This window comes from Cydia fagiglandana, chromosome 21, assembly GCF_963556715.1.
Source record: "Cydia fagiglandana chromosome 21, ilCydFagi1.1, whole genome shotgun sequence".
Lineage (NCBI taxonomy): Eukaryota > Metazoa > Arthropoda > Insecta > Lepidoptera > Tortricidae > Cydia > Cydia fagiglandana.
The window spans coordinates 12,435,075-12,451,085 of record NC_085952.1 but is presented as its reverse complement, the minus strand read 5'-3'; the positions used below and the strand labels follow the sequence as shown (position 1 = coordinate 12,451,085).

At 36.8% G+C, this 16,011-nt stretch overlaps 2 protein-coding genes across 3 annotated transcripts in view; one reads left to right on the top strand and one right to left on the bottom strand.

The window, feature by feature from the left end:
- LOC134675221 (uncharacterized) overlaps positions 1-16,011 on the bottom strand; it is a 75,473-nt gene that overhangs the window by 34,052 nt on the left and 25,410 nt on the right. The gene's annotated exons all lie outside the window — the stretch shown is intronic.
- The window catches only part of LOC134675161 (uncharacterized), a 49,576-nt gene that overhangs the window by 17,047 nt on the left and 16,518 nt on the right, over positions 1-16,011 (top strand). For both annotated transcript variants that reach the window (XM_063533344.1, XM_063533343.1), the window contains exon 2: positions 3,588-4,319. In XM_063533344.1, the coding sequence (XP_063389414.1) occupies positions 3,818-4,319 (502 nt within the window). In that variant the 5' untranslated portion in view covers positions 3,588-3,817. The remainder of the gene's footprint in view (positions 1-3,587; positions 4,320-16,011) is intronic.

The window sequence follows — 16,011 nt, the reverse complement described above, 5'->3', positions numbered from 1 at the left end:
TTCAGGTCAGCTATCTCCAGGGCTTTCTCATTTTTCTGGGCTCAGGCGGAGGCGGCATAGCCAGACCTTTGCTACCCGCGTAGCTTGCCGGTTTTCGCAAGACGTGGCCGTAACAACTACAGAACGATGTCAGAACGCACAATGTCTGGCAATAAGGAAAAAAACGCAGAGGAAACACGAGTGCGAGCATTAAAAGTGTGTCCGCGAAGTATGTCTGTTGGCCATTCTACAAACCAGTTGCGAGCAATTTGCTCCACGGATGTACGAATCGCTAGGGAAACGAGGAAGCGGACTATCGCTTCCAATAACATGCAAATTGTGAATGTTCTCTTTTGTAATCAAAGGGAAAAATAATCGCGAAAATTCTTGATGAGATCCCAGAGATTCCAGAAGGGAGCAACTGAAAAAATTCAAGATTGTTTTCTGTTTCACGTTTCTGTTGCTTAGTTCAAAGCAACTGGGCCATTTATATATACTTCCTCATTACTATTATTAAGTCCACCTATGATCGTTTCCCTTCTCGTTTCTCAAAATAAATATTACCAAGGTATTGTGTGTTTTTAACTGTCTTTAAAACCTCGATCTCTTTATTTACTAATAACTCATTATCTAAATCTATCCGTCCATGATATATTCAGGATCCTTCTGAAACGCCCACATTTCGAAGGCCTCGAAGCGCTTGCACATATTATTATTCTTGTTTTAGATAAACAATTGGTACAGTCAGCAGCAGAAGTTGCTAAGCGGGCCAGGTGTTCAAAATGATCTTGACGCGAATAAGGGCGTGTCAAGGTAATTTTGAACACCTCGCCCGCTTAGCAAATTTTGCTGCTGACTGTATCTTTAAATGAGTTAGAGCTATAGCCCCATGGTGAAGTCACTTACGGATACGGATCGTAAACTCCATAAAACTCAAAACGCGGAATTTCTCCAGTTTCTAACTGGTCTTTAGTAAGTAATATTTGTTGGAAAGAAACAATGATGCGGCCATTAAAAGATTTGCAGACACTAAACCTAAACTCTCTATCCATTTAAATGTTTAATGATTTTCATGAAAGTTTTCGATCGTTTCAAGTAAAGAATATTCTTCATATTCCTTGGAAATATCGTAAGTAGTTTCCAAGTATGCTTAATAAAAGGAAAACTTAAAGAAATGGAAAGTTTTTCGTACCTATGACAAATTTACTCCACTTTTAAATCCTACGTTTGACATTGTATTTAAGTAGTCGTATCGCTTTCATATAACTTGTTTTTTAGTTTACGGCTGCGGTTTTTAACTTCAATTATCTATGTGTATAGGTATAACGCTACCAAGTGATGATTCACCGTGGGCTTATGTTGGTCTATTTTACCATGCGATAATGACAAAACGAGTATCATGCGTTCGATATGACAAATGACAGGAGATATATGTCGTTTATCATATTTTTGTCTTTATAAATATTGTTTTATATCCGAATACGTTTTTAGCGCCTGTCATTATTATTATTTTCTTTCACTTAACTTTTTTGTTAGAAAGGAATAAAATTGATTAAGTTCCGTTTAAGTAAATAACAATAATGAAGAGATTAGTTAATATAGGCAGAAAGAGGCAAAAATACTTGTATAAAAAGATCACATGCCTCATCTTACCATTACACTTCGTAGTACAACGTTGATTAAAGATTGTTGCCCTTGGGAAACGTGTTTGATATGTCAAGAAGGCAAAACGGGAACAGGGTACAGCCAATAAACTAGTTATGTGCCTGGTTTTTCTACATTGTACTTACCAACACGAAATAACATCACTTTCAAATGAAATTGATCGAAGTTATACGGGGTAATGTTTTTAAAGTAAACTGTGAAAGATTTAATTATAATCAAAAAAGTATGACTAAAAATCGTTGTAAATAAATATGTACAATATAAGAAAAAGCTTGGGGAGACTACAAACAGATAAAAAATATATTCAAGGAACACAAAGATTAAAACAAGTAGGGCCGTTGCAGCCATTAATGATAATGGTAATGGATATAGGTGTAAGTAAATATATTGTTGTTATAAATGTGTATATATGCGGATGTATACCTACGGTGTTACTTGTGATTTCGTCTGTCGACCTCAATAAGCTGGAACACAGTAAACTGGTTCCGTGATTCTTAGTCAATTACATATTCAAAGCAAATGGAAAAATTCCATGTTCTAAAAACACTAATCTAAGAAATATTTGATGAATTGTACAATTCAATGTTTTTGGAATATCGGTGAAAGTTGTGAAGTTCTAAGTCCACATTCGGATGTCATTTATTTTTGGGATTAGCAACGCATATTGATCTGCGTTGGACGTACCGGTATCTTTCCGATGGCTTTGAGACCAGATGAAAGTGGTTTATTCGTTGTTTTGCGATTTGAGATTGTTATAAAGTACCTTTTAATTACACGCTTGGTAGTAACATTCTTCGTATTAATTGTCTTCATTGTTGGGACTCAATAGCGCACGAGATGTAAATATTATTTACATCTCGTGCGCTATTTACTAAATAAATTTGATCTCGTGTAGTACACAAAATTTTTCACCCTAAGCATGTTGAGATTTTAAGTATGCTCTCAACGCTTCTAGCGGTTAATTTTTATTAACAACATAATAAATGTAACAACTATAAAAGAACCTTAATTGTTGTATAATTTGTGATAATGACAGTATGCTCTATAAAATATAACAGTTTTGAAATATACGTAATTTAAATGTTATGTTATTAGGTTGTTAACATCGATTACATAACTTACGTTAATATTACACTTAATTACTACAATATAATATACTAGAATTTTTCTTTTGCTACACATTCCACATTTGACTAACTATATATTTTTTTTTTTCCATCGCAATTCAACGCGGTAACGCAGCGAGTGTGATGGGCACCTTTGCGCCGGGTAGCGCGGGGAGACCTCTTTGAGTAGTTTTTATATTCCTTATTTTATTTTAGATATATTTAGGGTTGTTAGTTTTAATTTAGTATTATTTTTATTTATTAACGTTCTAGCCATTACTGTCACGCGAAGATATGATAGCCAATTTATAATTAATAGTTTGCAAAGGCAGTAAAATTAAACATTGCGTTTTTGAAACCAAATGTTCACTTATATCAGTAATTATCTGTAATTATTTATAAGCAGAAATGGTCAGGCCAATTTGGAACATGAGCTGACATCAAACCGATATTAGATTGATTCCATTGAGTTAGCTGCCATTCGCGCGGCCGTCACGCTTGCACTTGCTTGTCTGAGAGAAATGAACGCGAAAATTACAGCTAACTGATATGATTTCATTACATACTAATATCGGATCGGTTTGATGTCGGTGCACGTTAGAATTGGCCTATGTGTCAACGACATGCATTGATAAAGCGTGTTACCAAATTGCAGTTGAATGAATTTACATTTCACTGCGTGACTAACACAATTTGTAATATTTCCTATAATTTCACTACCTTTTAAAATCACGTGGTGGAAATGATAGCAGCTTATTGTCACTATTCTATTGTTTGTATTTCAAATGTTTGTCAACTTAAACAATGTGTCTAATTCAATTTTGTTTCATTTCACAGATGTGCCGTCAACTTGTTTTTGGGACAAGCGACTGAGCTCAATTTGCCACTAGGATTTGAGGACTTGAACAATACTGATGCTCAAAAACTTTCTTGAATTAATATTCACAATTTACCCAAAAAGAATGGAATTAATGAGCCTACACAACTACTTACAGATATTGTTTCGCTAGAAGTTGAAAATATATAAGCGAAGAAGACTATTGTTTTCGAACAGTTATGCAGTGACGATGGCCTCCGAAAGACGCGACGTATTAAAAACACGAAGAAGAATAGAGAGAGACATATTAAAAATATCAATATTTTTAATATTATTAGTGAACGTGAAAGCGAGTAGTGAAAATGAAACAAATGATGACACATCGAAGCCGAACGATATAGTATCTCGACTGAGAAACATAGGGAAATCCTTAAGTAGATCCTTTTTTAGTGACGTGTACCAAAATGGGACTTTTAGGACTGGTAATAATTTGTGGGACGACATTTTGAATAAGTGCACGAAAAATCCTTCAGTGAGTTGTTTGCAGAAGAATGTGTATAGTTATATAGATGACAGTTTGAAATATGAAGGTGATGTGGACTTGGGCAGTGGTGTGTGCTTTAAGAAGAATAATGTGGACGTGTATAAGTATAGTAAGGAGGCGAATGTGATCTATCTGACGGGGAGCAAGGATGAGGGGGAGGCAAGAGCGGCGGAGGAAGAGAATGAGATCAACGATGAGGAAGAGTCTGGTAAGTGTATTTTACTCTGTATTTTCTACACGGATGGCCAGCATTAGGAGGCCAATTTAGGCAAATGCACGCGCGACTTATTCTTCTTCCTCGCATTATCCCGGCATTTTTGCCACGGCTTATGAGAGCCCGGGGTCCGCTTGACAACTAATCCCAAGAATTGGCGTAGGCACTAGTTTTTACGAAAGCGACTGCTATCTGAATCTGACCTTCCAACCCAGAGGGTAAAGGTCTTATCGGGATTAGGCCGGTTTCCTCACGATGTTTCCTTTCACCGAAAAGCGAATAGTAAATATGTAATGATATTTCGTACATATTTAAGTTCCGAAAAACTGATTGGTACGAGCCGGGGTTTGGACCCGCGACCTTCAGATTTAAAGTCGCACTTTTTTGCCGCAAGGCCACCAGCGCTCTTGCACGCGCGACTAACATCATTTAGATCTCCTCATTTCACAATGTTAGGTACATTTTAATTGCGGGTGCGGGCCTCCAGGAAGACTAAACAGTAGCCGTTTAAAAAAAATGAAATTTAAATGAAATTTGCTATTATGGGGGTTTTCGGGGGCTAAAAATCGATCTAGCTTATCGAGGGACTATGTCTGAAATAAATGTTTTTTTTTTAATAGTAAAAATATATCTATATATCTTAGAACAGCAGGGCTATTCCGAGTTAACAATTACCTATAACTTCCTTTTAATTTCTGTAATTAATGAAGTTAACCTTTCAATTTAATACATTAACGATTATTCCAAAGATAAGTTACGCAGCGTTACTCTCGGAAGTTAAAATCATTTATTTACGGAATTAGTTTCGATTAGATTAGATTTTTGATTCGATATCGTTGGTATGTTTCGGGCATAGAGAAATATACATAAGTAACAAAAGAGTGGTAACTCCATACATCAATTTTCTTACCATAATGCGTTATATATTTTTGAAGTGGCAAAGTACATGTATAAACACAAAAGTGAATATGTGATGCGTCGACCTGAACAAAGGAGAACTGATAGGGACATTAAGTCTGTCTTTGTCAGGCTTGCGAAAACATCCAACTCATTGGGGGTAGTTGGAATTAAAATCTTTAACAGCCTGAGCCGTGAGATTAAAGAGGCGGCTTCTTATGACCTGTTTGTTGAGAAGTTGAAAGCCTATTTAATTGATAAGGCATTTTTTACGGTTAAGGAATTCTACAGTAAATTTAACATTAAATATTTTCGTAAATAATGACATTTGTAATGTATAAGTTTTAATGATTTCTTCTTCTTTCCTTGATCTGGTTATCGCGTTTATTTTAGTGTTAGTGTTTTGTAATAGTTGAGTGTTTAGTGTTAGTTGTATATTTTGTAGTTCTATTGTGATTTTGTTTGACATGTGTTATTTTGACATTAAAGAAATTGAATTTGAATTTGAATTTGCGAGTTAGCGCTTGCGTGTAACTAAGTAAGTAAGTAAGTTATCATTTATTGTCAGATTATGCAATGTCAGTATACAGATGTTACAATATTATTTGATTAGAGAGTGTCACAATCAACCGGTAAAGTAAAGTAGGTAACTGTCGATATACAATACATTTAAACCCAATTGGTGTACATTAAATTTAGATACTTGAAGCAAAACTTTAGATTCCGGCTAACATTCTCAAGATAATTTAGGATTAACATACTAACAGCTACACATTGACCTACAATTGTCGTTCCTATTGCTGTTCTAAAAAATGCACACATCCATGGACATATATATTACTTCGTAAGGACGCGGCTAACGAGCACTAAAAAGGGGGCCGCTACATGGGTGTGATATTTGCATTTATCACACCCCGGCGCTCAGTCGTGTGGCGAATTGCGCAGTAGAAAGTTGTCACGCAGCATAACACAAAAATGCCTTATTGCGTTGTAAAAGGGTGCAAAAACCATTATAGGAAGTATAAGAAAAAAAATGGGACCTCATATCATCGGTAAGTAATTTCCAATTAGGTTTATTTATTGCTTAAAACCAATTTTAAACGATAATTTTATTTCATTCTCACGCGCAACTGATGTTCGCTCGTACGTCATAGCGCTAATGCATTAACCTTGTAAGGACGTCATTTCTCTTTGGAAGTTATTATGAAGTAGAAATGCATAATGCGTGATTTGTATAGGTAAATTTACTTAAATATGATTAGTTGATTACCTACCGGATATAATTACCGAAATTAAAGTACCTATTGTCTGACTTACAGAGTTTGTTCCCGTTTCTTTTACATAATTATTAAAAACATTCAAAATAACAAGATCAAGTATTTGTTATTGTTTTATTCGTTGACTTAGGTACCTAGTATATTAATTCTTGTCAGGTATAAGTTTTTAATTAACTGTAGGTAAAACTCAAAAAAATTTAACAGGTGAGCGCTAGGAACAAAGCGCGCATTTTCAAACACCGATTAATTCACATCGCTGTATTTATTACTTTCCATTACCTACTTATATTTTTGCATCATGTTTGTGGACAGGTGGCACGCTCTCGTTTCGGAGGCCAAGATTCTCTTTGGATCACTGAGCCAAAATAGTTAGTTAGTTTGTATTGCTGTATAGATTCCTTCTTTTTTACTCTACCTGTTTTGCAAACAAGAAACTGACAGAAATAGTTGTTCGCCGCATTTTACCCGCGAAAGCTCGGGAGGTACTTATCGAACTGTACTGCTGTAGCTAGTAGCTCGGCCAACTTGTCGACCTTGACAGAGCCGGCTTAAGGCTCCTCTTCACGTTGGGCCAACGCCAACGCCAACGAGGGACGCAGCCATGCGGTAGAATGAGATAGCAATATCACTTGCTCCTTCTAACGCATAAATGCGTCTCTCGTTGGCGTTGGCGTTGGCCCAACGTGAAGAGGAGCCTTTACACAGGGCGGCACACCGCACGGCGCGAATGTTTAAAATATTGCATTGCCGCCTGAGACGATAATGACATCACGAAATAACGTAGAAGAACGGAAACTTAGAAGGATAAGTTCGCCCATTTTAATACAATAAATATCGTTTTGATTAACCATAAACTTATTCGACGCTCCTCTGATATAAACCGCGAATAAACTTAACAAGCCTTGTACGCCCGTACAAAGTTATCGCGAGAGTCGAGCTCACGTAGTTGTACGCAGTGTGTAACAGATGGCGCTTTTTTGCTGACATGAAGCTCGCAACAGGCAATTCGTATGCATGCGCTCATCCATAGTTTATATCTATGCACACATCGCTTTGTATCTTAGCTAAATAACAATAAGGAGCATATTGGTTTAAAACAATATGTTGGTCGTCACAATGCGTCATATTTCAACACTCATGTCACGTAAAGTTAAGTAGGTACATGAAGAAGTGTCCGTTCAGAGGCTCGGGGACTTTCTATGGACATAAAATGTACGTCGACCCGCTTTCCTGGCGCTGACAATGGATCATTCGTTGTTTGAAGACTTTGAAGTCAAGGGTGCAAGGGTTAGAAAGGTTTGCTTTTTCCTAATTTACATAGAGTCTATGCAAATAGGATATAACTCCATTTATTTACATAAAAAATATACAGTGGTGCTACTAAACTAAGTTAATAACTAGCTTAAATCTAAAGGTTGACGTAAATGGTGACCGAAGAGCTGGAGAGAGGAAATCTAAAATAGGCCCTTGGGGCATTGTACCAAGGATACTGGCGGCATTTCCTCGCTGTATCGCAATGCTGATACGTTGTGCGAGGAAGCCGACAGCTCTTCGGTCACCAGTTACGTCAACCAGACGCTTCGCGATTTCTGCAAACAACTTGCGTGCGCTGGTACCCCATGGACCTGGCGGTCTAGGATAAGTGGCGTTCTCGCGTGCGAGTCTATAGTTCGTTTTTTTAGCATTAGAAAGAACTCCGCAGAAGCAAGCTTGCAGTTTTTATCAGGCTTGTTAATTGTTAATAATTATTGAACTATCTAATGTAGCATGGTCAATACATATAATTTACTTCAAATTGTTACCGCTAAAACTGCCAGATTTAACTACAAGCGAACTTCTGCGAAGTTCTTTCTAATGCTAAAAAAAACGGACTATATACGTGAAGTCGCGCTTGATGTATGGAGTCGCGCGCGATAACGCATCTCATGCTAGACGGTCTGGTAATAACTATGTATATTATTAATAATTTTAGTGGGGATTTTGAAGAAAATATTGTGTAAAGATATCAGTTTTGATGACGTCATCTCCTGTAGCTTTCTCGAGCCATATAGGAACTTAGTCAATATAGTTTAGTTACATCCGCCGTCTCTAGTAACAACTTCTACCAACTACCAAATACAGTAATCTGCTCCGTTCAGTGTGCCAGTTATCAGTATTGTCAGTATTATGTATGTATGTACTGACTTCTTCGAAACACCTTTTGTGTCAGTTTGTGTCTTACTAAGTACATAACTGATCTAACAGTTCAACCTGTCATGAGAAACGTACTTCATTGTTATTGTTCAAATGACTAGCACCATTTCAAAAAATCCAATTTCACCTCTACTGTAAATACTATAAAGTTCATTTTTAAACAACAATATATATAAAGCAACACGTGTTATGCCAAAATTATGATTATTATGAATGAGTGTCTCAATTGGTTTCACCGTCTTATTTTGAACCTACATCCCTTCAAATAAGAACCAACAAACAAAAAAACATGACAAACCGTGGAGCACAATCGAAATGGAATCTTAAACCAGTAGCAGGAAGATTGACAGTCGATTGCTATTGGCTGGTAGTTTTAGTTTTGTTTTGCTTTCACTTATCACGAATGCTTTCGACTTCGTTTAGCGAGTTTTGGAGATAATAGCTAGAGTTTACAGCAGGAGAGTAAAACTAGTTTGGAAAGTGAGTAGCGGATATATGGAAGCTGTGTTAATGAATAGATTCAACATATGTCTTGCTCTTGCGAAATTTTAGATGAAAATAATAATTTATTATGATTTTTTCATCAAAGTTGCTCACAATAGTAGTACATTCAAGGCATGTACTTTTTACTGTTTCATATTTCTTTCTAATTTAAACTGGACATACATAAATATAAATTAAAAATATTTAGTTTAAATTATGTAGGTATTAAAAAAATTATAAAATGACTATAAATATGAAAATAGAGTGATTCACTGGATGCTTGCGAACATTTTAGCTTTACACTTTTTTATTAATCGTGGCTTAAAAAGCATTTCGATTTTGCCATTTGTCAATTGAATCAAAATAATGGAGACTAGTTTTTTTGATATAACATTTAATTTTACTTTACTTTTAATTACCTATATCGCAGGTATTATGATTATGATAAACACAGTCAAGTTTGCTTGTATTTCTATTGGCCACGGAGCCTACTATGAACGAAGTTTTGCATCTCTATCGCTCTTCTAAATTCATACGTAAGTACGACAGGGAGGCAAAACTTCGTTCGAGGTTCGTAGGACCTCAAGGCGGACACGCCATAGTACGGAAACTGTTTTAGTATCGTGTGTACGAAATGCCTGAATGATTCAGTCAAGTTGTGTTTTAATGTATGGGGAAGACAAACAAATTATAGCCAGCATTCAATGAATGTAGTATGATACCTTTGGGTATGGTGCTTTACGTACACTAGTGTCCCATGCCCTCCCCCTGACGCAACCCCCCCATTTAGCATGATATGTCCCGGATGACGGTTTTTTTCATTTTTGAGAAAAGTATTAGAGTTAGGAATAAAGTGTCAAGGTAAGAAATAATCCTTAATAAATTTAAATCAAAAAAAGTTATATGCAACTTTTGGTAAGACTCACCATATTCATGTATTAACTTGTTGAAGTTCAATATAACATAGTACGTGATAGTACTGAAAAAAATCTTATACGGAAAATAAGCTTGCAAAGTTATTCTCCTGTATGATTTGCAGTACTATCACGTACTATGTTATATTGATCTTCTACAAGTTTTTCAACTGCTAAATTTTGTCGAAGTTCATCTAGCCATAACATTAATATGGTGCGTCATATCAAAATGAATATAACCTTTTTTGTTAAGGGTATATAGTAGTGGACCCTATAATGGACGTGGAACCAGTAATGGGACAAAAAACATAATTCCTCTAAAATAAGTATCTAAAAGTAGTTTATAAACACTGGCTGTATATTATCATAAATAAGAGTCCTAGAGCTGTTTCAGTTTGAAGTTTTATTAAATTTGGTTGTTTTTTAAGAAATTGGCGTCAACCTAAAAGTTGTCGTGTCACTGAAAAAAAATACCACTACGAATTCTTAACAACTTCGCTAAGAGAGGTAAGTTAATTTATTAAATTTTAATTAATTAATACTTGATGAAAACTAGAATGTGTTTTGTTGATTGCATTTACCATGAGATAAGGTATACAACACACTATGTTGTGACTCCACAGATGTAAAAAAATAGTGCTATTTGGCCCAATCCCATTATAGGAGCTGTAAAACTGCGTACCTCCTATGATGGGACAAATGACAGAATGATGCTTGCTATGCCATAATTTCATGTTTAAACAATACAGAAATAAAATGTAGTTAAGAAATATGTCAATCAGGAGGTATTCTCGGACTTCGGATAAATTAATATCGTTTTTCCAAACTTTTATTTAACTTGCCCTGTTAGTTAGTGTGGGTCCAATCTTGGTAGCTGAATTTGAGCCACTTTTTTCGATTTCCGATTCAGTTGAAATTTTGTGTAAGTACGTAATTAAGTATGCAAATCGGATGATAATGCAATATTATGATAACATGGACCTGATCTGATGATGGAGACAGGAGGTGGCCATGGGAACTTTATCGCATTAAACCCTAACTAATTGTGTTAGGGTATATTAGAATTTTCTCGATGGTAGATCCATACAATAATAATTGGCTGTGGAAAGAAAAATACATTCAGCGATAAAAGCTTATACCAAAAATTGTTTTATTTTGCCGTAATTTATTCCCCATTTCAATATTTTATACTGATAGAGCAATGTCCATTATAGGGGGCCCATTACTGGATCCACGTCCATTACCGGGGGCCCATTACTGGAACTTTGGTGTCCATGACTGGAGAAAAAAAGCATAGTTTTAATTTGTTAAATATATGGAAACTAATTGCAGTATCTTTGATACAACACGCCTAAAACATGAAAGACGGATAGGACTTTCATCTTTTAACACGCTAAGCGGTAGACCATTTACATGTATAAGGGAAATATCATAAATACTCCAAATTTCCTCTTAAATGTCCCATGACTGGTGCTGTTACTATAATAGGGATTATTTGTTTCATTGACACTTTTTTCCTATATTGTATACTTTCCCCAAAAAATAAAAAAACAGTCAACCGGGACATATTTCATGCTAAAAGGGAGGGTTGCGTCAGGGGGAGGGCATGGGACACTAGTGTACGTAAAGCACCATACCCAAAGGTATCATACTACATTCATTGAATGCTGGCTATAATTTGTTGCACAATTTGACCGAATCAGGTAGGATCATTGGGTCAGTTCACCGTCCAGTGCCTGTTCCGTCCACTTGGCATTCAAATTATACGCAATTATCGAATAATAGGCTTTTCTTTTTGTGGTAACTACGCCAAGTGGACGGAAACAGGCACTGGACAGTGAACTGACCCTAAAAACCCTGGCACTGGACAGTGAACTGACCCTGAAAAGTGTAATGACCCTATGTTGATGACGTAATAAGCCATATAATAATTGACACATTGAACCCTAAGAGGTTAAAACAGACTTGACAAACACTTAAAAAACACAGTGATCGTGCTAGTGTAGTATTAAACAATAGGTACTAATATGTCTTAGTAATACTTATATATATATATGATTATGAATTATAATAGTGTGATATCACAACATTCACAACATGCGAATCGACCATTACCTATTAAAAATCAAAGTTGAATAATAACATTAACAATTACTTGTTGATCTGAGTCATAAATAGCAATGGTGCATGAACCACTACCCAACCACTGTATATGTATATGTATTTCTTAGGATGATTCGCAAGAAGTTAATTTTAGTTGCCAAATTGCCTGCTAGATGTCGCTGTACCGTGTGTTGAAAATCTTAGTTCACGGTGTTAAGATTTTTCCGAGAAACATGACGTCTGGCCGCTAGGTACTAAATATTGTCAAGTTTTTAGAACAGTTACACCGCTATTGAATTTATTACATAATTGTATAGTCAACAAGAGTGTTTTTCTTTTTGGGCCTTTTTACAACCACTACCGTTTACACATATACTGTTGGTCTTCACTTAATGAAACGCCTTTACAACTTTGAATACAACATAAAACATAAGTAGGTAACTGAACCACAAAACAGATAGGTACAGAAATCAATCTACATACAAAGCGCGCTCGAGCAACGCACACATAGACACTGCTCACGGACACGATATCTCGGACCGGTTGGGACCACTGCGAGCGCGAATGCTATCCGCTTGAGACACGCGTCTGTGAACTTTTTTGTGCAATAATGGAGAAACAAAAAAAAAGTTATTATAACTGTTTAGTAGATGGTTGTTTAAATTCAACATTAAACGGTGAATTGTCGTTTTTTAAACTACCAGTTTAACAATGACTTTAAAATTAAAATATTTTAGTTATTATTAATTTATATTTCCATTCTTCCCGTTCCATCCTCAACAATAAATCAAACAACTAATAGATACGAGCTGATACGAGTGCCACTACCACGATAGTTTTTTGTGCATAAGCTATAGTTAACAACCCTAGAGCGACCGCCGAGCGTAGGTATGAAAAGTGAAGTACATACATGTGATTGACTTCTGTACCTATCTGTTTTGTGACTGAACTGAACTGTTAAAGAAAATTTTGGTAGTAGGCGATTATTTTTTGTATTTGACTTTCTTTCCATGTTACTTAAACGTACATAAAAGGCTAATATAACTTACAGATCCAAAATTTTTTAGGGTTAAAACTCAAAGTTGAATAATAATGTAACTTTAGCAACTAAGTTGTTGGTCTGACTCATAAACAGCAATGGTGCATGAACCACTACCGCTTACACAAACTGTTGATCTGCACTTAATGAAACGCCTTTATAAACAACTTTGAATACAACATAAGAACATAACTGGACGTAGTTACGCGAAAACGTTCCAACCCACAGCGACCCCATTTTGAGATAAACGCAATTTTGTGTTTTAGCGGTACACTTTTTCCCTGTAATTATTTCAGGCAAATACTATTGGTTTTACTGTGGAATGCCAAACTGGTTATTGAATGATATGCATATTTTTTGTAAATACATAATACAAGGGGCATATAAATAGGTAAAACGAGTTTGAAACGTTTTCGCTAAATTTAATTTTGTATGAAACTTGTTAAATAGCAATTATGCATAAACGTTCCAAAACGAATTTAAGTGTATGTAATGAATTTAAATTGACCTAAAGCATATAACATTGTTTTCTTCTTTTTGGTTATTTAAGTTTGATTGGTTAAGTTTTGGAGGAGGAAACAGTCGAGTACGAAACCTCGATTTTTGAGATTTTTACGCAGGATGTTTCGCCTGGCCTCTAGGCTCTGAGCAGCCCTACGGACATCCGCCTCGTTTTCCCCCAGAAGGGCTAGGTCGTCTGCATACCCAATAATTCGGTGGCTACCGTTCAACTCTACTCCGCCACCAGAGGCTATAACTTTCTTGGTGACATATTCGAGCACCAAGTTGAAAAGTATGGGAGAGAGAGCATCCCCTTGCTTGAGACCCGTACCGACATCAAACCGGTCTGTTAGGCCGACTCCCGTTTTCACCGTCATTTTGCTCGTTGAGGAAGAGGAAGTGAAGGTTGACCTACGAATTAGTCGGGAGAAAACTGAGTACCTTCATATGAAGCGATACAGAAATAACTCTATTTGTAGGAAAGATCTCACTATAGGACAAACCTCTTACAAAGGTGTAGAGAAATTTAAATATCTTGGGTGTATCGTCACAGACAGCAATCGGAGGGAAGAGGAGATCCAAACCCGAATTCAGAACGCGTTCCGGTGCACAGCTGCTCTTCTTAAAGTGTTGGTGTCCAGGCTAATGACCAGAAAGACGAAACTCCGTATATACAAGACTATAATCAGACCGATCTTGATGTACGGATGCGAAGCCTGGACCCTAACACAAAGAGAGGAATACGCACTGCTGGTGGCTGAACGGAGGATCTACCAGAAGATACTTGGACCCACTCGCGGAGAAGATGGCTCATGGAGGATACCTACGCAGGAACCAGGAAATCGAAGATCTAGTGGCCGAGCCCAATATAGTCGGAGAAACGAAAGCCTCAAGACTCCGATGGCTCGGGCACGTGGTCCGTATGGGTGAAGATCGAGCGGTTTGGAGAGCGTACTCGGGCCGTCCGGAGGGTCGACGACCGGTTGGGCGTCCTAGGTATCGCTGGAGCGATGAGGTCGTGAAAGATCTGAACGAGCTCGGTGCCGTCGATTGGACAGAAACGGCGCATGACAGAAAAGCATGGCGTTCCTTAGTGTCAGAGGCCAAGATCCACTTCGGGTCACTGCGCCACGGCAGTAAGTAAGTAAGTAAATAAGTATGTTTCGCCTGTGCTGCAGTTGTACTTATCGCACTAATTTTAAGGGCGGAGTCAAGTTTCTAAATAAGTACACAGGCAGAAAAGTGATGGGCAATCGTCGACATTTAATGTCGATAATAATGCCGGGATAACGCCAGGAAGAAGAAGAATCTAGTGATGTAAGAAGCGCTGGTGGCCTAGCGGTGAGAGCGTGCGACTTGCAATCTGGAGGTCGCGGGTTCAAACCCCGGCTCGTACCAATGAGTTTATCGGAACTTATGTACGAAATATCATTTGATATTTACCAGTCTCTTTTCGGTGAAGGAAAACATCGTGAGGAAACCGGACTAATCCCAATAAGGCCTAGTTTATCCTCTGGGTTAGAAGGTCAGATGGCAGTCGCTTACTTGAAAACTAGTTCCTACGTCAAATCATGGGATTAGTTGTCAAGTGGACCCCAGGTTCTCATGAGCCGTGGCGAAATGCCGGGATAACGCGAGGAAGAAGAATCTAGTGATGTAAGAAGTTATCGATAAACCGTCTTGTGTGAAAATATCTAGATCATCCTGAGAGACAAGGGGTTTTGGGTTGAGAGGGAACACATTTTTGAAGTTATGTACCTATAAAATCTATTTTGAACTTTTTGATTCTAATATTTCAAAATTGAAATTGATATGAAATTTATTTTATTGCATGGTCATGGGTTTACAAAATTCTTTAGGTACAAGATTGGCGATTCGAAATCTCGCACGAAATATCCGAATCGAGATTGGGTATAATATTTTAATTTTTTGTTTTTTTTGAGGTTGGGTGTTTCGAGATCTCGAGAGTCACACTTTCGAGATCGAGATTAATATCTCGACGAGATCGAATTTGACAAAGTAACTAAAAATGAGTTATTTTAATCAAAAATCTCTAAGAATTCCATATTCATAAATATGTCGGCGGCACATCGGCATTTTTTTTTCAGATTCCTGCAACTCTTTTTTTTTTTAAATGTTATTATAAAAAAATGTAAAATACGTTATTTAGTCTTTTCTACTTTACTCACTTTTTTGTTCGAAAGGGCATTTTTTGTTCTAAAAGTAGATTCCTTGTCCTTAATTTATCCGAAAATAATATATTACATGCCCTAATAGGT